Source organism: Geotrypetes seraphini, chromosome 13, assembly GCF_902459505.1.
Source record: "Geotrypetes seraphini chromosome 13, aGeoSer1.1, whole genome shotgun sequence".
Lineage (NCBI taxonomy): Eukaryota > Metazoa > Chordata > Amphibia > Gymnophiona > Dermophiidae > Geotrypetes > Geotrypetes seraphini.
In genome coordinates this window covers 13,363,173-13,385,240 of record NC_047096.1, presented here as the reverse complement: position 1 = coordinate 13,385,240, position 22,068 = coordinate 13,363,173, and the positions used below count along the sequence as shown (strand labels likewise).

General features: G+C 45.6%; 1 protein-coding gene across 3 annotated transcripts in view; it reads left to right on the top strand.

Annotated features, from left to right (window-relative positions):
* Positions 1-22,068, top strand: part of LOC117347229 (lymphoid-restricted membrane protein-like) — a 35,613-nt gene that overhangs the window by 4,064 nt on the left and 9,481 nt on the right. The window contains exons 2-11 of one of the 3 annotated variants that reach the window (XR_004536750.1): positions 2,287-2,363; positions 3,475-3,550; positions 6,245-6,317; positions 8,418-8,445; positions 10,677-10,817; positions 12,184-12,315; positions 13,330-13,477; positions 13,728-13,777; positions 16,994-17,044; positions 20,158-20,263. Coding sequence is in view for 2 of the 3 variants with exons in the window: in XM_033917861.1 (XP_033773752.1) it covers positions 2,287-2,363; positions 3,475-3,550; positions 6,245-6,317; positions 8,418-8,445; positions 10,677-10,817; positions 12,184-12,315; positions 13,330-13,477; positions 13,728-13,777; positions 16,994-17,044; positions 20,181-20,263 (859 nt within the window). In the remaining variant the exon portion in view is untranslated. Of the gene's footprint in view, positions 1-2,286; positions 2,364-3,474; positions 3,551-6,244; positions 6,318-8,417; positions 8,446-10,676; positions 10,818-12,183; positions 12,316-13,329; positions 13,478-13,727; positions 13,778-16,993; positions 17,045-20,157; positions 20,264-22,068 lie in introns of those variants that run through there. The other 2 variants (XM_033917861.1, XM_033917862.1) reach the window with 2 other exon arrangements.

The following is a 22,068-nucleotide window of genomic DNA, read 5'->3' as shown; positions in this document are numbered from 1 at the left end:
GGTATCCTTAATGCAATGGAGGTGATGAGGGCAAGGAAAAGTGACTGCCAAGATTAGAGCAGTGCAGGTGGTCTAACTTGTATGGCTGACAGCTGGGAGATGTCTTTAACTAAAGCAGTGTAGGTGGCAATAACTGGGCAGACTGGATAGGTCAACTGATCCTTTACCCAACATTGTCTTGTGATATTATGCTCGTAGTCTGCAGTGAATGCATTTGTCCAGTAGGTGGCACTCCTGGTACACTCACAGCTTTCATGCCTCCTGCGGGACAGCACTGCAGAACCCAGAGATGGGGAGAGGAATTTTGCAGCAGAGACAAATGAAATGAAGGGATTCCCTGGACTCAGCTTTACTGCAGAGACAGAGGAGGGGAGGCCAAGGGAAGCTGTGAACCTACTAGGTGCATGACCTGCTGTGCAGATGGGATGGATACTGAGCAAACATGTTCCAGCAGGGACACCTGCTGATTATGTAGGAACTCAGCACCTGTCTGCTCCTGAGCTCTGCATCTGCTCTGCAGTAACAGAGACTCAAGCCTGCAGGTCTGCTCTTATTCTTCCTTCCTGTCAATGAACAGAATCTGGAACGACTGATCACCTCCAGATCACCTGCAGGTAAAAGAGAGAGGCTGGAAGGTGGCACAGGGGGGAGAGACTATACCCTGTGCTTGGGGGATGGGACAAAGGAAGAGATAGCACCTCGTAGTACTACAGGAGAGACTTTTTGCTGCAGGATCCAGTAGCACAGGGAGTGAGGCTGCATGCTATGCTCATGCCTCCTTCCCCTCCCCCACCCCATGGTGCAAGATTACATTCTTCACTGCTGCACCTGGCACAGGGGAAGAGACAGCATCCTGCTCCAGTCAGTAATATAGGGAGAGAGACTGCACTCATTCTGTGCTGGAAGGTAGGTCAGGACAGGGGAGACTTCATCTTGCACTGGCACAGGGAGAAAGCGCAAAACCAAGAAGACCCGAATTTCCATGTGATAAGAAGAACTGATCCAAGCAAACAAGACTGTGGAAACACAATGTCCTCGGACCTTCGGTAGTAATTTATTCCAAGTATTCTTGATAGACACAAATAAAAACACTGTCCGAGGACATTATGTTTCCACAGTCTTCTTTGTTTGGAAAGGGAAAAATGGAGCATATTATGTTCCTGCTTCCTCCCCCTCTCACCATCCCATGGCCAGAAACTATCTTTTTCCCAGCAGGTGGCACATGGTAGAGACTACACTCCGTGCTGGGAAGTGGTACAAAGGGAGTGCGTGCAACCTGCATTAACCAGTGGCACAAAAGGAGAGACTATATGATATGCTTTTGCGACCCCCAACCCCCCAATCCAGGATGAAACATCACATCCTGCATCGGGAGCCAGTATAAGGGGACAGAGGTGGTACAGGGAGGAGGAATGCTTCCTACATTGTGGTGGAGGGAAGATAGTGCACCGTGTGTTGGGACACAATCAGAGCTCTAGAATGTTGCTACATGGGATTTGAAAGTGTTTGAGGCTTGTGCAGATGAGGAAGGAGCTTAGGCATTGGTGGAATGAGGCATTATGACATCACAATCTGAGCCCTAGAATGTGGCTACTTATGATTTTCAAGTGTTTGAGGCTTGTGCAGATGAGGACAGAGCTTAGGCATTGGTGGAATGAGGCATTATGACATCACAATCTGAGCCCTAGAATGTGGCTACTTATGATTTTCAAGTGTTTGAGGCTTGTGCAGATGAGGACGAAGCTTAGGCATTGGTGGAATGAGGCATTATGACATCACAATCTGAGCTCTAGAATGTTGCTAGTTATGATTTTAAAGTGGTTGAGGCTTGTGCAGATGAGGACGGAGCTCAGGCATTGGTGGAATGAGGCATTATGACATCACAATCTGAGCTCTAGAATGTTGCTACTTAGGATTTTAAAGTGTTTGAGGATTGTGCAGATGAGGACGAAGCTTGCAGGAATGGGGCAGGGACAGGAAAAGAACTCGTGGGTCAGGATGGGAAAATGAGTTCGCGCAGGGACATGGAAAAATTTGTCCCCGTATCATTCTCTAGTATTTAATATGTTTTTTCTGATTCTAAGATAGTGTTTACCCACTATGTGATGTTGCCCTGCCCTATGCGTTCCTGGACTGTAATCTCTTTAATTTCGTGTCCTGAGTTTGTGGGGCTGCAGAAAGTGAGTGAAGTAGGACACTGGAGCGAGGGGGAGGGGTGTCATATTACGATGAAACTTCATGTATCAGATTGAATTCTCTTGGTCTCTTTCCTACCCCTTTCCCCAGGAATGGAGAGTGACTCTGAGGGAGAATCTGGCAGTCTGTCAGATACCAAAAAGCAGAGCAGCGAGGAACGGAATGAGGCAAGTGTCTGGGGGGGGTTTGGTCACCTCGATATCTGTACAAGAGCTGAGGTTCTTATGCTGTTCCTTGCTGAGTCCTCCATCAAGAGCGTGGCACAAGGGTGGCTCAGAACCCAGAAGCCTCCGCTTTTCTGGATATCTAAATTGAATGTGCATGAAATAGATTTTCTTACGGAAATGCTCTCTCATGCATAGTCACCGTGGATACAGAAACGAGAGATGGGGCAGAAAAGGCCCTTTCGAGCCCATCCAGTCTACTTGTTTCATGGCTATAGTGAGGTATGTTTTGCTGCCCAGGGATGCCAAACTTCTCCCCATTCATCGCCTTCCCTGTGACACGGTGGGAAGGGTGGGAGAGCTTAGAAGGTATGCCATACAGATCACGTCTTCAGCTCAAGATCCCCCGGGCCCCTTTGTATCATTCTGATGTTCATAAAACCAAATCAGCAAGGCTTGAGAAATGGACTGAGATCCTCTAGAGGAGTGGGGGGTGGGGGATTTGATATTCCGCCTTTCTGTGGGTACAACCGAAGCGGTTTACTTGTACTGCGTATAGGTACTTTTACTTATTTATTTCGTTTTTAATCCCGTTCTTTCCAATGAGCTCAGAATGGGTTACGGGTTAACATACATAATATACAGCCCCCCCACCCCCTTTTACAGTCGTAATTTGTAGCTGTTGTGTGTGTTGGGACCTCACACAACACACGCACAACAGCTGCACCCTCCCCAAAACCTCCTACCCCCCTCTGCCCAACTGACGGCAGCTCCAGGGCCGCGATCAGCTAAGAGCCGGCAGAGGAGAGAGCGGCAGCCACCGACTCGGGGGATTCCCCTGCCGGTTCCAGAGCCCCAGCTGATCCAGAGCAGTGATCAGCCGATTGGGGCTTCCTCTGCCGGCTCCTGCACTGGGGATTTCCAGTACCTTCTCCGACTGTGACTCCTCCGCAGAGGCTGAGTTGCAACTAGCACTTCTGCGCCATTCCCTGCAATGATTCCCGATGAGCATTACTGGGGCCGTAAGTGGTTTTTCACCAGGCGAGACTTGCAATTTGCTTTTTTATTTTTATTTTTTTTGGGTTTCCCATTCTTCCCACCTGCTGTTCTCCAGGACACCGCAACATTTAACATCACCGAAAGAAGAGAGGTGAGCGGAAGGTCAGGAGACAGTGCTGAGAGCGACGAAGGTTGGTGAGCTGCATCCATACCACTGGCCTCACTTATTCCTGGTGACACTGACTCACCTTTGCCTTGTTTTGGCTCACTAGTGTGAGGCAGAGGGCTGAGAAACGCCTCTTCCTCTTTTCTGCTAATGTCTCATTTTTGTTCTTATTCATTCATTCAGTTTCTATATCATTCTCCTAGATATAGATATAGAATGATATAGAAACTGAATGAATGAATAAGAACATTCTAGGGGAGCTCAGAACGGTTTATATGAATTTATTCAGCTACTCAAGCATTTTTCCCTGTCTGTCCCGGGGGGCTCACAATCTATCTAATGTCCCTGGGGCAATGGGGGGATTAAGTGACTTGCCCAGGGACACAAGGAGCAGCGTGGGTTTGAACCCACAACCTCCGGGTGCTGAGGCTGTGGCTTTAACCACTGCGCCACACACTCCTCTCATGTACTTATGTACCATAGTAACATAACATAGCAAATGACGGCAGATAAAAACCCGAATGGTCCATCCAGTCTGCCCAACCATACAGGGAAAATGTAGAGCGGCGTGAGCCATTCCAAGTTTTACTCTGAACTCACTTATGAACCCTTTGGAGCAAAAGCAGGTCATGTCCACTCTTTGCATTTCTAACTAAACCTTTATCTTCACTTTAGAAAAATTGCAACATACGCATTTGAACGGTCATCTTATGACAAAATTTCAGTCAAGAGAAGTAATGCCCGAGTCGGCTTTTATCTGTCAGCAATCGCCAGACATGGGGGCATCTCAACTCCGCAAGTTACAACACGTGAACTTTGCCCATTTTTGTTCTTAAAACTGTGAAGAACCGTGGCGAGTATATTAAAAAAAAATTCCTCACCGGGTGGCCAAATCGGACATGGCTCAGTTTTGCTCTGAAGGGCTCATACAGGGGCAGCTAATGGAAAGCGAGAGTTGGTCAAAAGTATTGAGTCTTACTGGTATCCCAGCTAAATTTTAAAAACTCGGCAACTATTACTCTTTTCGTTAATCTTGGATCCAAAATTGAGGACTAGTGTGTGATTAAGATAAGAAATGTTTTCTTTTTTCCTTTATACTTTGATCCATTATTAGGATTGGAAGTTAACCTAAATGTTATATTTTCTTGATTATACTTTCTGTACAAGTTATGCTTGATAATAATGTAAAATCTTATAAATAAATAAATAAAAACTCGGCAACTATGAGCATCTAATAACATAAGTTTTTATTTGTATACCGCACAAATGCCTTTCAGTTCAAGGCGGTGAACAACAAAAATTGCATCAAGGAAAATTGTTAATATTAAGACAGATTAAACCGTACCACAACCCATAAATATTCCCTGTCTGTCCCAGATGGGATCACAATCTATGCTTAGTATCTTAAAGAGTAAATGGTAGGAACTATGGGCTCCTTTTACTAAGTATAGAAAGATACTCTAGTGGCTATACTTATAACTGGAATTGATATATGAAAACATCCAGTTAAATATAATCTTTAAACATTCATAAATGAATACTCATAAGGAAATACTTTGATACTCGATCCTCAGAGGGTTAATCTCCCGTTGGTTCTAGTGGACAGAGCCCACCAAACCCGATCTTCATAGGATCTCATTGGATCAAAATATAACGTTTTTTTTCTTTTTATATCAACAACTCCAATATATATAGTGAGTATGAAACTTTTACTTAGCTTGTAAGATTTATTTTAAAGAGGGGAGCGCCTCCACCAACATGTCCATGTTTCACAAGCTTTCCTCAGGGTCGAGGCTCCCTTAATATATCTGCAAAACATTGAATATGTTTGAATACCAAGCATTCACCCATCGTTATTTAATTTCAAATAATCTCAATGAATTAATTTCATATGGCTAATCAAGCACCACATCTTATATTGTAATAATATTAAATTTCAGCTTACTATTTTGCTCAGCAGAAATCGCTCCATACGATCGACTATCATTCTAGTTTAGAGCGTCTGTCGTCATATCCGGTTTTTAAACCCTTGAGACAACCAACCCCCAAGGGACCCATCGTGCATTACATTAGAAAAAACTTGTAAGGGACTATGAATAAATTCACACCAAGGACATCCAATCGATCTCCTCGTTTAATCCACTAGGTGATAAAGCATTTAACATATAAATCCATTTTTGTTCCTTTATGTTAAGAGCTTTTTTATGTTAAGAGCTTTTACTAAGCCATGCTAGGGCTTTAACGCGCGGAATAGAAGAAGAAAACCCGTATTAAAAATCACAGTGAAAGAAAAGAAAAATGGGATGGGAAGGAAAGCAAAATGTAATAAAAAAAGAAAAGAAAGCTTAAAAAAAAAAAAAAAGTTCAGTTCGGTTCAGTTCACTGTAAGGCAATCGGAGGGTACGATGACACAGCTCTGTCTCCTTTGTGGGCGGTTTGTAGTCCAAAAACCTGTAGGATCATTCCAGTTAGCACGCTGGGGTTACCCTTTGCCCGTCTTAATGGAAGCATCTCGAAGCTCTATTGGAGGCATCTTTGCTTTATGCTTTCACGTCAGAGGCAGCAAATGTCAAATAATTCACATAGGACAAAATGTTGTATTGGCCCCTGTGGAAGGTGATGGCGAAGGTCTCGTCTTGTTCCTGCCACACTTCCCTTATATCCATGACCGACTCCTGGAGTTCTGTGAGACGTAGATGGCGTTTTATTTTTCTTGTAGATAATATACTAGGGGATCCGCCTATGAACGCTTCCGTGGAACTGTCCACCCTGGAGAGACTGGGTCTGCATAGGTAAAACTCCTGAACGATCCTCCTTGGTTTATGGCACGAGAGAGCAACTCCAGCAGCTGGGAAGTAAGGCCAGTGCAGGGCGGACTTTTGTTACGGTCTTAACTTTGAAAATGGCAAAGATGGATCGGGTGGGGGGAGGCAAGCCTGCGTATTTTATACTGCATTCAAATTGTCTGCGCCAGGGCTGTATCGAAAGCAATTCAGAAGTGGGCATAACTTTTTGTTTAATTTACGGACATAGGGTCATTCAAATTGCGCATGTTGGTAGAGTAACTCTTCCTCTATACAAAGGTGCTCCTCAACAGTCTCCGTCCCAAGCGATGCATTTGCATCATTGTTGAACTCGACCAACAATCCAGCAAAATTACTACAGTATTATCATTTTACTGGCCTTAAATCCCAACCACCGGAGCTGCTGTGTTAGTGGTAGTGCTGAAGAGTGAGTCTACTTGCATGATATTTCACTGGGGGTGGAGGGTGTCTCCTCATTGGATGGAGTAGCCAGCTAAGGAGGTCCCTATTGGATGAGACAGCTGGCCAAACGGAACCCTATTGGATGATACAGTGAAGAAGAATATGGGGGTCCTTTTGCTAAGTTCCGCTAGCCAATTAGCTAATGGTGGTGCTGCCGCTACAGTCCTGCTCTAAAAACAGGAGGTTGCAGTGGCAGAAGATGGCATCACCCCCTAACAAGGCTTACGAGTGGCACATGTCTCGCCCGCTCCTTATTCACATGTTCATTTTCACCTTCAAAGAATTCCAATAGATTAGTCAGGGTCAGGCCCATGGTGTTCTTGTGCTAAATCCATGCTGGTGGTTCCTCATTAAGCCGAGCTTATTTATAGTAATTTGAGTGTATTTGAAGCACTGAGTGGTCCCTGTAGGACAGGGGTGCCCACACTGTTTTTTGGCTTGCGAGCTACTTTTAAAATGACCAAGTCAAAATGATCTACCAACAATAAAATTTTTAAAAAACACAACGCACACAGTACGCTGAGACAATGTTAATTATCATTCAAAGAGGTTAAGGCAGATGACTTTATGTTCTGTCACCTCAGTAACAACTATACAAAGATAGACAAACATACCCCCTCCCCTTTTACCAAACTGCGATCGCGGTTTTTAGCGCAGGGAGCTGCGCTGAATGCCCCTCGCAGCTCCCGACACTCATAGGCTCCTTGCGCTACAAACCACTATCGCGGTTTAGTAAAAGGGGGCCATAGTGCAAAATATAGACAAGAGGTATAAATTCTCACATTTTGATCACTAAATTGGAAATAAAATCATTTTTCCTACCTTTTTGTCTGGTTGCACTTCCTTCTTCTGTAAATCCAATATTTCTTTCTTTCTGCCCCTCCCTTTTCTTTCTGTCTCTTTTTCTCTCTCCCCCCTGCCCCTCTTTATTTCTGTCTTTCTTTCTCTCTCCCTGCCCCCCCAAGCCACCACACCGATTTCTCCCTGCTTCCCCGAGTGCTGGGCCCACAAGCCTTCTCCCCCCCCCCATACATCAATTCTAATGTCAGAGAGGAAGTTCCAGGCCAGCCAGGCAGCGATTGGCTGGCCCAGAATTTCCTTTCCGATGTCAGAATTGACATCGGAAGTGAAGGCTTGTGGGTCCGGCGCTTGTACGCCTGGCCTGGCCTGGCTCAGGGAGGCAGGAAGAACAAGATCTCAAGGGCAACGTGATCAACTCACGTTGCCTTTGCGATCTACTGATCGATTGCGATCAACCATTTGGGCGCCCCCGCTCTAGGGGGTTGCTGGTGATTATCTCCCATTCACCTCCTTCACTCTGCCCCATTAATACAATACAATATTTATATACCACCAATACCTCCAAGAAGTTCACAGCAATTTACATACAGAATTATGGTGATACAAATTATTAGGTAGTTGCAATTTTAGGAATTAATAATAACAAATTCTTGAAATAGGGCTTTAGGTCTGGTTTTTTTGAAACACTTAAAATTAAATTGCTGGTAAATATTAGTTGGTATTGTTTTCCAAAGTTTTGCTGCTTGATATGCCTATGTGGAGTTAAAAGTTCTATTGTATCTTATGTTCTTAATGACTGGATATCGAAATATGTTTCCCTTTCAGGGTCTCGTTGACAGAGCAGGACGTGGAGGTAAATTGAGCCCTTGTGGCCGGAATTTCCGAGTCACAATCAAAGCAGGGGGATGATGCAGCTAAGCGCTTCCCGTGCCAGGTCTTTCAGGTTTCCTCAGGCTGGGCCTACAAGTTTTAGAGATGGCCAGCATCAGGCTTAGCAAGAATCACTGGACAGATTCAGGGCAGGATTAATTCGTCGAGGCCTCCTAGGCACAGAAGTACACTGGGCCTCCCGCCCCGCCCCCAACCCACTATGCGCCCAGGCGGAAACAGGAAGCTGCGTCAGAGGGAAGCTTTGGGCAAGCAGCACTGCTTGCAAAATTACAGTTCCCGTTGCCTTTCTTGCCTGCGTTGCTTACTTGTCTTATTTTCCGTCAATGGGGGGGGGGTGCGTTGCTGATCGGCGGGGCCGCGTTGCCGATCGGGGTGGGGGCCTGCATTGCTGATTGATGCTGGAGGGCCCATCGCCGTTTGGAAAAAACAATGTTGATGCCCTCTTTCATCGGGCCCCCCCTGACCATTTCGGGCCCTAGGCACGTGGCTACTGGACCTATTGGTTAATCCTGCCCTGGACAGATTGTAAGCTCTACTGAGCAGGAACTGTCTCTTACATGTTTGTGTACAGCGCTGCATACATCTAGTAATGCCACGACTTCATCCTAAAGAGCGCAGTACCACAGCAACAGTCATTTGGGGCCAAATTCTGTAAAGAGCACCTAAAAAAAGATAGGTGGCTAAAGTTAATCACACTTAGGCGCCCATTACAGAATTGCACCTAACTTAAAAGATAGGCACCTATAATGTAGGCCAGGGTGTGAATGTTTGCCTTTCTGATTTTTATTAAGTGTGTCCACTGCGTCGCCCTGAGAGTCAGTTGAAGCAGCATAGTACGTTATAAATAAATGATAAGCTCCTGCTCCGCCCCCTTTCATGGCCACACCCCTTACGAGTTTTGCACTGTAAAATTTAGGCATGCATCGTGTAGAATAGGCTGCAGGGCAGATCTGTGCTTAAATCCAAATGGCTGCCAACTAACACCAATTATTGATTGAGGATGGCTCATTAACTCATTAGTTTGCACATGGATCTGGGATCCGCACCCAAATTTGGCCAACCTGCATAGAACCTGGGAGCTAGCTCTGAAACGACAGTAAACCCTCGATTACCCGGGCCTCATCGATCCGGACTTCGGATTTCATGGACTGCGCCCCGGCGACCACAGCTCCCAGTTGTCGGTGCATCACCCTCTTTGGCGACGCTCTTCGATGCTCTTCGAGTGACACCAGTGCAACGTTCGGGGGGCGGGGGGGGGGGGGCTGAGCAGCCATTTCCCAGAGGAAAAGAAGGGCTTTTCTCGGCATAAATACCCCTCATCCCCACTCCCCAGGAGAGAGGGAGTTATTCACAGAGGGAGGGATATTTGGATTTTCCAGACACCCCTCCCCCCGAGCAGACCTTTAAATCGAGGGTTTACTGTACAGTGGTCATGATGGCTTTTTCTGTTCTAAGCTGCAGGAGATCAGTGAAGAACTTTGTTCAGTCAGAAGGCAGAGATTAACATATTAGTCTGAGCCTAATGATCATAAGTTCAGTTTAGACTTGGGGCATTATGCACCAAGTTTCAGTGGCATAGCGAGGGTAAGAGGGGCCTGGGGTGGTAGCGCACCCCTGCACCCTCCTCTCTGCTCCCCTCCTTCCCCACTATAGTACCTCTTTAAATCTTTGCCAGCACGAGCAGCTTCTTCAACCTGCTACTCACGCCGGCATTGGCTTTCCCTCTGGGATCCCTACTTGGGATCTAGCTAGATACTTGGGTGGCCGCTGTTGAAAATAGGCTTGATGGACCTTCAGTCTATCCCAGTATAGAAATTCCTATGTTCTTTTGATGTCACTTCCTGACCCTCTGACCAGGAAGTGATTTCAGAGGGGAAACAAACCGGAGATGTTGCTCATGCTGGCGACGATTTAAAGAGGTACAGAGTGGGGAAGGGAGGGCTTGAGTGTGGCATGGGGGGAAGGGTGGAGAGATGTCAGTACCCCCACCAAATGGCACTCGGGGGCAGTATGCCTTCCCCTTACTATGCCACTGCCAAGTCTCTAGTATCAGGATCTGTGCTGCAGTTCTATGGTGCCATCAGAGCACCTTTGATTTGCTGCTTGTGAGCTAAACACGGGTGGGGAAACTTCTTTCCTCTGATCAGTCATTTGTAGGTGCTGACTGCTAACCTGTGTTCTTTTCTCCTTCAGGCAGCATTTGTACATCTGTCCCTGGCGTTTCGCTGTGACACGTTCACGCTCCGGCGGAGGGTGCTGGTGGAGGAACGAGCAAGAGACGTGGCAGAGGAAAACATTCAGAAGGAGTTAGAGGAGTGCCAGTCCATCCTACGTGTGAGTGCCCATTGCAGAAAAGTCATAGGTTATCCTGCAGGTGCATAACCAGCACAGGGCAGTGCAATCCGTCCTGCAGGTGAATGCCCAGCAGAGGGCAGTATTAGTTCATCCTGTGGGTGAGTAGCTTAGAGCAATGTCAGCTCATCGTATGGGCGCATGTGTGTAGACCAGTGGTTCCCAAACCTGTCCTAACCAGTCAGGTTTTCAAGATATCCCTAATGAATATGCATGAGAGAGATTTGCATACCTGTCACTTCCATTATATGCAAATCTCTATCAAGCATATTCATTAGGGATATCTTGAAAACCTGACGGCTGGGGGTCCCCCAGGACAGATTTGGGAACCACTGGTGTAGACACTTCCTCCCAGACTAATTCTCTGGTGCCCTCTTTCTTGCTAATATGGATTTCTCAGGGTACCCACCAGCAGCTGGCTTCAAGAGGTCTATGCATGCCTCCCACGTATCCTGCCTTTCAGCTCTTCAGAGTCAGATTAATATAACATATCCCATGTCCAGTCCTCAGGAACCCCTGGGAGATCTTCAGCATATCTCCAATGAATATTCAGCAGACGTGTGTTCATCTATTTGGCTCAAAACCCAGGTTGCCTTCTATATACACAGCATACTGCTGCTGGTTCTGGAGCACGGCTGTGAGAGTCACTGATGCCATATATCTGAGAGGCCAGCAAGCCTTTAACTCCTGAAGCACCACCGAACACGGGTGTAGGGTTACCATATGGCTCCAGAAAAAAAGAGGACGGATTGAGACATCCGGGTTTTACTTCTACTGAAAGCAATGGAAGTAAAACCCGGATGTCTCAATCCGTCCTCCTTTTTCTGGATCCATATGGTAACCCTACACGGGAGGGATAAAAGATCTTAACCCAAGTGCACAATAGCTTATGTTTTGATCCCCCTCCCCCCAAAAAAAGAAAGATTTGCTGCAAAGTGCAAAACCCCCCCTAAAAATTAAAAAAAAAAAAAGATTTGCTGCAAACCTAGGGACACAAAAAATATCTTTGGAAAATAACAAACTGGGAGCAGAAATTTATGCAGACATATGGCAGAGCTTCCCCAGCAAGAGATAGGGATCCGGGGACCGTAAACGCGCAGTTGCCAGATTTCTGGACAGCGATGAGGTGAGGGCGAGCCCAGTGCCAATTCGTTAGGGAGGGGGTTGGAAGTTTAGTAGTTCAATCCTCTCACACCCTTTGCAGTCTTGTCAGTTTGGTTTTGGGCTGCAGGCGGCCGAGTGGGAGAAAGCACGTCGGTGTCTTCTGAAGGGGGGGATAGGAGAAGGAGGGGTGGGGGGGTTCCCTATCACTTCTCACACTGTCTCCTTTCTCTCCCCATCTCCCTAGAGACTGACCTCAGCCTGTGTGGATGAGGAGCAGACGGACATGGCTGAGCAGTTCCAACAGAGTCTGACCGTACTGGCCGGCTCCATCCAGAGAGTGACCAAGGCAGCTGAGGTGCTGGGGGCCGTCCACCAGGTCAGAGGAAGATGCCTCTTCCGTCTTCTGTCAGACGCTTTGGCTGCACAGTGGACTCATGGCGTACTATTAGGCCCTCTTTTGTCAAGGTGCGCTAAGCGTTGTAGCATGCGCTCAATCAACGCATGAACTACGCGCTAGTATTTACCGTGCGCTAAAAGCATAGCGCACCTTAGTAAAAGAGGGGGTTCTAATTATATTTATTTGTAATAATTTAATTATATTTATTTGTAATAATTTAATTATATTTATTTGTAATAATTTAATTATTAAGGGGTCCTTTTTCTAACACAACATGCGCTACAAATTTCCATATTAGTTTCACCATCTGCGTGCACTAAGGGCCATGTTCTATAAACGGCATCCCGATTGTAGGCGGCAGTAGGCGTCCTACCGCTGTCTAACCAGCCAATCAGGACGCATGTTAAAAAAAAAAAAAGACCCCGCGGCAGGTCGCATGTCTGTCCGCCTGTCTGTTGCGGCAGGCGTCTGTCGCAGGTGCAGGGAGACACTTAGGGACACTTAAGCTCGCCCAAGGTTGGGCATGGTTTCGTCCAGAAGTAGCCTTAGGCGAGCTTAAGCGGCCCTAGGCATCTCCCTAGGGCTGCGATAGGCACCTGAAATGTAGGCCAGAAAAATGCTGGCCTACATTTCAAACAGATGCAGCCGCTCAGCTGCTCGCGGCAAGGAAATCTCCCTGCCATGATCAGCTGAGCGGCCGTGACCGCGGCAGGGAATCTCTGAACACCACCGCAAGTCAGCCTGCAGGAGTGATGCCCACTCCCACCCGCCGCCACCCCTGACCCCCCCCCCCCCACACACACACACTGTTCGCAGCAAGAGGGATGCCCAAACCCTCCTTCCACAAACCCCTAAACAATCCCCGGCAAGAAGGGGTTTGGGCATCCCTAAAATTGTGCCCCCCATGCCTTATAATGATGCTACCTTTCTCTCTGGCTTACCCCTATACCTTGTTTTCTGCTGATTTGTCTGCCTCCTTTTCCCTTCACCTAGGAGGCACGGATGTGCCGGGCGGTAGAGGTGATGATCCAGCACGTGGATAACCTGAAGAGGCGACATTCACGGGAACACACAGAGCTGGAGGAGATGAAAAGGCTCATCCAGCAGAACTCGCGCAACCGGCAGCTGGCAGAGGCACGAGGTAAACGCATCGCACCCAGTGATAGGCATAGGCATTAAGACCTATAGACCGGATGCTTTAACAGTTCACCTGAGAGGCGTCAGATGGCTTGGAGGTGTTGGGCTTGAGGTAGAAGAGGTGCAGTGGGATATATGATAGATTCAAAGTGCAGGGCAGGATATAGGGTCCACCGCAGGATACAGAGCAGGGCAGGGAGTTACAGGCATTGGGGTTTGGTCTGCTGTCACTGACTGGGTTTTTCATCCACCAGATGAAGGAGAAGTGAAATCGAAGCATCACGTAATGCGAGTGCTCCACCAGGTAGAGAAGAGATCCTATCCCGTCTCCTTTCTGTCCCTGCAGGTCACTCTGCCCTCATTGCAGACTCACACATACTGCATAACCTCCAATTTCTGGATGCTGCTGTCCCCGACCCATCACTTAGACATATAATTAACTGCCCCTACATGAGACCTGAACTAGACAATGACACAGGGACATATTTTCTCCATTCCTGCAAGCTCCTTCCTCATCTCCCCAAGCCTCAAACACTTTAAAATCATACGTAGCAACATTCTAGAGCTCAGATTGTGATGTCATAATGCCTCATTCCACCAATGCCTAAGCTCCGTCCTCCTCTGCACAAGCCTCAAACACTTTAACATCATAAGTAGCAACATTCTAGAGCTCAGATTGTGATGTCATAATGCCTCATTCCACCAATGCCTAAGCTCCGTCCTCTGCACAAGCCTCAAACACTTTAACATCATAAGTAGCAACATTCTAGAGCTCAGATTGTGATGTCATAATGCTTCATTCCACCAATGCCTAAGCTCCGTCTTCCTCTGCACAAGCCTCAAACACTTTAAAATCCAAAGTAGCAACATTCTAGAGCTCAGATTGTGATGTCATAATGCCTCATTCCACCAATGCCTAAGCTCCGTCCTCATCTGCACAAGCCTCAAACACTTTAACATCATAAGTAGCAACATTCTAGAGCTCAGATTGTGATGTCATAATGCCTCATTCCACCAATGCCTAAGCTCCGTCCTCCTCTGCACAAGCCTCAAACACTTTAACATCATAAGTAGCAACATTCTAGAGCTCAGATTGTGATGTCATAATGCCTCATTCCACCAATGCCTAAGCTCCGTCCTCATCTGCACAAGCCTCAAACACTTTAACATCATAAGTAGCAACATTCTAGAGCTCAGATTGTGATGTCATAATACCTCATTCCACCAATGCCTAAGCTCCGTCCTCGTCTGCACAAGCCTCGAACACTTTAAAATCATAAGTAGCAACATTCTAGAGCTCAGATTGTGATGTCATAATACCTCATTCCACCAATGCCTAAGCTCCGTCCTCGTCTGCACAAGCCTCGAACACTTTAAAATCATAAGTGTTTGAGGCTTGTGCAGTTAAAGCAGAGCTTAAAGGAAAGGGACAGCGACAAAACTCATGGGGACGGGACTGGGAAATTGTGTTCCTGCGGGGACGGAGACAAATTCGTCCCTGTGTCATTCTCTAACTTGAACCTCATCAGATTACAATCACCAAAAAAAACCAGTCTCCCGAGCAATATGAAAGATAAGTAAACACTAATAATCAGAAGATTAACTAGCTGTGAAGAGCAACTGAGCTGCAGAGGAAGGAAAAAGCCTCGGAACCCAACCCTCCGCCAAATATTTGCTGTGATAAGGATTTATGTGTCGATAACCTCATCGTGGAGAACAAACAGCGAAGGAGACTCTGATGCTCAACGCTTTTTATTATGTATCAGGACTCGACGCGATCGTGTTTCGGCCCCAAATGGGCCTTCCTCAGGAGCCTGGAACCAGAGGGATGATAAGTGCGCCATCCTTCTAAGCCAATCGGAAACCAATATCGTAAAGCACAGAAAATGGCTCCGCAATCCTTGTGCACAATTTCCTCCAAAGGATCTGCTTTACAATATTGGGTTTCTGATTGGCTTAGAACAGGGATCTCATTCTCAAAATCCCTCCTTGAGGGCCGCAATCCAGTCGGGTTTTCAGGATTTCCCCAATGAATATGCACGAGATGGATTTGCATGCACTGCCTCCTTGAGATGCCAATCTATCTCATGCCTATTTATTGTGGATATCCTGAAAACCTGACCTGGCTCCGGCTCTCGAGGACCGGAATTGCCTACCCCTGCCCTAGGCTTTCTGTACCATTGCAGAGACATCTCTCATTGGCCATGTAATATCAAAGTATGTCTGCAACTGTGCAAAACCATCAGCTGATAGCAGTGATGCCACTGCTCTTTAAATATGAAAAGTAAAGGGAAGAGAGACTATGGCTCAGCAAATACAAAAAGATAAAATAAAACCCCAGTTTTTAATTATATCAGTTTTGTTTTGTTTTTGCTTTTTTTAAAGGCAAGACAGTTTAGCACATGGGTCTCAAAGTCCCTCCTTGAGGGCTGCAATCCAGTCGGGTTTTCAGGATTTCCCCAATGAATATGCATGAGATCTATGTGCATGCACTGCTTTCAATGCATATTCATTGGGGAAATCCTGAAAACCCGACTGGATTGCGGCCCTCAAGGAGGGACTTTGGGAACCCCTGATTTAGACATTAGAACAGGGGTGGGCAACTCCGGTCCTTGAGGGCCGTAATCCAGTCGGGTTTTCAGGATTTCCCCAATGAATATGCATTGAAAGCAGTGCATGCACATAGATCTCATGCATATTCATTGGGGAAATCCTGAAAACCCGACTGGATTGCGGCCCTCAAGGAGGGACTTTGGGAACCCCTGATTTAGACATTAGAACAGGGGTGGGCAACTCCGGTCCTTGAGGGCCGTAATCCAGTCGGGTTTTCAGGATTTCCCCAATGAATATGCATTGAAAGCAGTGCATGCACATAGATCTCATGCATATTCATTGGGGAAATCCTGAAAACCCGACTGGATTGCGGCCCTCAAGGAGGGACTTTGAGACCCCTGGCTTAGAAGGATGGCGCACTTATCATCCCTCTGATTCCAGGCTCCGCAGACAGGCCCGTTTGGGGCCGAAACACGAGTGTGTCAAGTCGTGATACATAATAAAAGGCATTGAGCACCAGAGTCTCCTTCGCTGTTTGTTCTCTACTTTCCAATTTTTGAGAAGTTTTGGCATCTCCTGTTTTCCTTAGATAACCTCATCAGCATAAAAAGACTTTTCTCTATATATAACCAGTGCTTCGTGCAATGCAGAAAATAGATTAGAAATTAAAAAAAAAAGACTTACCTGCAAATGCCAAATCATAAAGTCCCATCACGGGCGATGGCCAGCGTTTCACATTCAAGCTGCCTCAGGGTCCATATGGACCAAATTTACTGTGCAACCTATCTTGATTTCCCACCCTCTCACACTGGTGTTCGTTGCTCCTACAAAGATAATCAGGCTACAACATCATTTCATCTTTTTCACCAAATCCTCTCACCCCTACCCTGCAGTAACTTGTCACCTCCCTCTCCCCTCCTCATGCCACTTCTCCCTAACGGCGGACTCATTTTTCTCTTTCCTTCAGGCTTCCTCTCGACGCCGGGTCAGCATCGCTGTCATCCCCAAGCAGTTCATGGTAAGACCAAAGCCGTAAATTCCAGAATAAATCTAATGCCAACGCACCCATAAACATGTCTTGCGTGCACTTAAAGATCTATACAGGCATGCACGTAGACCCTATTGCTACATCTTCCACAGACTATTACTACTTGTCGTTTCTATAGTGGACATACGCAGCACTCTAAAGTTTCCAAGTTTATTGAAAGTTTGATTTCCCGCTTTATCAATTTCAAGTAGCTTACATAAAAATCCAAAATTCTTGGGGGAAATTAAAGATTAATTGACAGACAAAATGAAACAAGGCTAGACATAAGGTATCTATGGGGGGGGGGAAGAAATACAGGCCTCCTTTTACGAAACTGCGCTAGCAGTTTCTAACTCGGGGAGCTGCGCTGAATGGCCCGCACTGCTCCCGATGCTCATAGAGTTCCTATGAGCGTCGGGAGCAGCGCAAGGCCATTCAGCGCGACTCTCTGCGCTAAAAACTGCTAGCGTAGTTTAATAGAAGAGGGGGGACAATGTTTGGTAGAAAAAAATATACACAGTACTAACTGGACAAAATAGGTGAAGGCCTTAATTAGTGTTCAAAACTAATCATAAGATAAACAGGTAATATAGAACACTAAGGCTTCTTTTACTAAGGTGCGCTAGGGTTTTAGCGCACGCAGGAAATTACCACGCGCTACGCTTCTAGAACTGACACCAGCTCAATGCTGGCGTTAAGGTCTAGCGCACCTTAGCAAAAGGAGCCCTAAATATATATGATGCACAATAATGTCCAAAGAGAGGAGAAAAGACCTCAAAGAACCCCCCCCCCCCCCCCCCCGGAGTCAAGTCAATAGAAAGACACCAGTCAAAAACCTCTGTTGTCATTAATTGAATTTTTTTATATTATTAAATATTTGTTTTCCTTTTTGGTGGGCGCAGGGCAGGGTTAATTCGTCGAGGGTCCCTAGGCACACAAGTACACTGGGCCCCCCTGCCCCGACCCACCCCACCATGCGCCCAGGCGGAAACAGGAAGCTGCGTCAGAGGGAAGCTTCGGGCAAGCAGCACCGCTTGCATAGTTACATTTCCTGTTGCCTTTCATACCCGCGTTGCTTACTTGTCTTACTTTCCGTCGATGGGGGGGGGGGGGTCGCGTTGCCAATTGGGGTGGGGGGGGGCCCGTGTTGCCAATCGATGCCGGAGGGGCCCATCACCGTTTTGAAAAAACAATGTTGATGCCCTCCTTCATCGGGACCCCCTGACCATTTCGGGCCCTAGGCACGTGCCTACTGGGCCTATTGGTTAATCCTGCCCTGGGTGGGCAAATTTATGTTTAAGCTGTAGGTATGAGAAAATGAAGGCTGACAACATTCTAAGATATTTAACGTAGGGGTCCTTTTATCAAGCCGGGCTAGCGGGGTTAGCGCGTCGGACGTTTAATGAGGCACTAATCCCCGCGGCCGGCTAAAAAACTTAACGCCTGCTCAATGCAGGCGCTAGCGGCTAGCGCGGCAGGCGGTTTAACGCGTGTTAAACCCCTACCGCAGCTTGATAAAAGTTTGCGGGGTCCATTGCTTATTTGTTATTGTTAATAATATGACTATTATATTGCACTTTTTGTTAGTTAGGGAAAATCAATAAAGATTTAAAATATATATATATTTGTTTTCTATTGTTTTTTTAATCATTTAATTTTTATAATCAAGTTTTTGGCATTGGAGGAATCAATTTCATCGTCTATTGTTATTTGAGACTTGGGAAGTTAGGCGTTCAGCTAGGAAAATTCGTATGTTTATGGAAATTTGGGATCCGTATATTCAGAATCTTTCAACTAAGGCAAGAAGTTTAATTCTTAATGATTTACACTGAAGCTATGATTATTTATCTAAAATTCCAGTTCTTTACTTTTATTATTCTTTATTTTTGTCAACTTTCATTGGGTTTGGGGGGCTTTAGTATGATTCTTTCAATAAAAAGTTATAAACTAAATTTGGGGGGAGGAGAGGGGGGAGAGGTCAATAGGAAAAGGGAAGGGAGGTAGGAATTAGGGGGAGGGTATTGAGAGATGTCATGGGTATTTTGGAAATATATTTTGAAGAAATGAAAGATATTTGATGGAAATTAACATGATGAATTTTCATTTAATGACTATTTTATTCTATTTTATTATTGTATATTTACTGATTTCTTCAATAAAAATGTTATAAATCAATTTAAATATTTAATCAATTTCCATTTCATTTATTTTCATTTGCTCTCATACTGAGATGGATTGATCTTGAATGGTTGCTCACCCTTTTCCCTATCTCAGTATGAGAGCAAATGAAAGTAAATGAAATGGAAATTGATTAAATATTTTTAAATTGATTATAAAAATTAAATGATTAAAAAAACAACAGAAAACAAATATTTAATAATATAAAAAATTCAATTAATAACAGAGGTTTTTGATCGATGATAGTATCCTAAACCCCAGATTCTTTTCTCCTCTGTTTGGATATTATTTTGCATCATAAATATTCACGTGTTCTATATTACCTGTTGATCTTATGGTAGAAAAAGATAGACAATAAAGGGAAAATACAATAGGGAAGTACTTTCTCTGTCCCTCAATGGAGGGTTAAGTGACTTGCCCAGGGTCACAAGGAGCTGAGGTGGGAATCAAACCCAGTTCCCAGGATCTCAGCTCCTCCATAAACATGGATCACCACTGGACTTCGCGAAACTCTGGGTTTCCTGCAACCCAACCAGTTATGAAACTGTACCTCATACAAACACACCCAAAATTTATTCGTATTTATTTGATGTGTAGATTTGATGTGAGTTAAAATAATGCATGGAAAACCCATGTGGAAATTAAAGTATCCTGATTCCTGAATAAATGCACACAGGCATGAATTTAGTCCCACTGTGTGTGTCTTCTACCAGCTCTTTTGAAACCAATGGCAGGACCCTCTCATTTCAGACCCTCCCCATAGACAGGACAGAGCAGCTGGATTATGTGAGTTAGGACTAGTAGATTGAGAGATGAGGATTTGTTCCTTGTCTTCAGTTAGCTGATGTTTGATTTGTTGCTTTTCCTGGGGTCAGATGTAGCATAACGGATAAACATTTAACATCAAGCTTATGTGTCTCACCCAGCTCTTTCTTGGTTACATTCAAAGCCGTTTCACATCCCCGAGAACGGGAAGGGAGTCGACTGTGAGGCAGCAAAGTCGACGGGAGATTGCGAGGCCAGCGCAGAAGGGTAAGCTGAAGGTCAGATATCCACCGCTGAAGGTCATATATGCATAGCTGTGACAAGGGATAACAGGGCAGTGAAACACCTCGTTATTTTTAGAAGGAGCAAACAAATCCACCTTTTCACTTGCCCTCCTAAACTCCCTTGTTGCTGACACACTATGTGGAGCACAAAATGGATCAGTTCCCCTCTCCATCCCAATGCTTAAGGGGCCTAGAACCTTCTAACCTCCATATGGGTGGGCTGTGGCCTGCTCCATTACACTCAGGACTTGAACAGAATATTTATTTTCATTTGGATTCAGCTCACCTTTTTCAGCTGTAGTTCAAGGTGAGTTACTTTCAGGTATCCTAGGTATTTCCCTGTCCCTGAAAGTCCCACAATCTTGGAGGGTTAAGTGACTTGCCCAGATTTACAAAGAGCAGCAGCCCACTAAATTATTCCGCCAAACCAAAGTAGGAAGCAGGGATCAGGTTGGCCCCTTGAGAAGCACAGGAGAAGCTTCTGGGTAGTTATCATATGGCTCCAGAAAAAGGAGGATGGACTGAGACATATGGGAGACATATAACATAAAATCGGATTTCTAGACTGCATAGCCTTGAAGTTCAATGCGGTCTATAAAAAGTTAAATAATAACTTAAAAAAAAGGAACCATAAGATTTAGTCAACTAAATATTTTGAAAAAAAAAAGATGATTTTCAGTTGTTTTCAAAAATGTACATAAGAGTAGGATGTAAATAATAGAATTCGAAAATCCTTATCATAAAAAGCTGCCTGTTTCTGGAGCCATATGGTAATCCTGGGTACAAATTATATCGCAAGGATAGAGTAGTCTGGATTGGTAGTGAGATAGATGACAGGAGCCTATGGGAGATGCTGAGAGCCGCCAGTAGCATGGTATGTTGTTACTATTTGGGGTTCCGGAATCTTGCTATTCTTTGAGATTCTGTATGGAATGTTGCTACTCCTTGGGTTTTGACCAGGTACTAGGAACCTAGATTGAACACCGTGAGAACAGGCTACTGGGCTTGCTTTGATGGACCATTGGTTTGACCCTTTGAGGCTGTTATGTTCTTATCTGTGGGGATTACTGACACAGCACCCTACTTTACCCTGTATAAGAGAGAGATACAGTGTAGAATGTGAAGGGAGGAGACAGCTGAGCTCCAGGTTCTATGGATTTTCATAGAGAAAGTAGACCTCTAAGCCTGTTGAGTTAGACAGTTTTCACTGTTTTCTTTCAGCTATCCTATTTCAGTGGAGTTACCTGTTTAAACTCTGATTATATTGTAAACTGCTCCATTGTTTGCTGATAAAAGGTGGTACAGTAAATATGACAACATAAGCGGGATTGATTTTCCTTTATGACGTGGAATGTCCGGTGACGTTATTAGCCAGTCGGACAGAGGGCAGCGGTTCCATGAGGGTAAAGAGTAATGCATTTGATATTCTGCCTTTCTGTGATACAACTAGGGTTGTCAGATTTTTAGGATTGTAAAATCCAGACACCCTAGCTCCGCCCCCCCCCCCACCCCGCTGCCTGCTTTGGTCAGACAGGAGGCAATCCGCGCATGTGTAGATTGCCTCCTGCCCAACACGATTGAGAGGAGGTTTGGGTTTTGAAAAGCCGTACGGACCCCCGAATATATCTTCAAAAGGAGAACATGTCCAGAGAAATACAACCAAAGTGGTTTACATATATTATGTGCAGCTACTTTCTCTGTTCCCAGTGGGCTCACAATAAGGATACCAGACGTCCGGATGTACCCGGACTTGTCCTCTTTTTAGAGGACTGTCCGGGTGTTTGGATG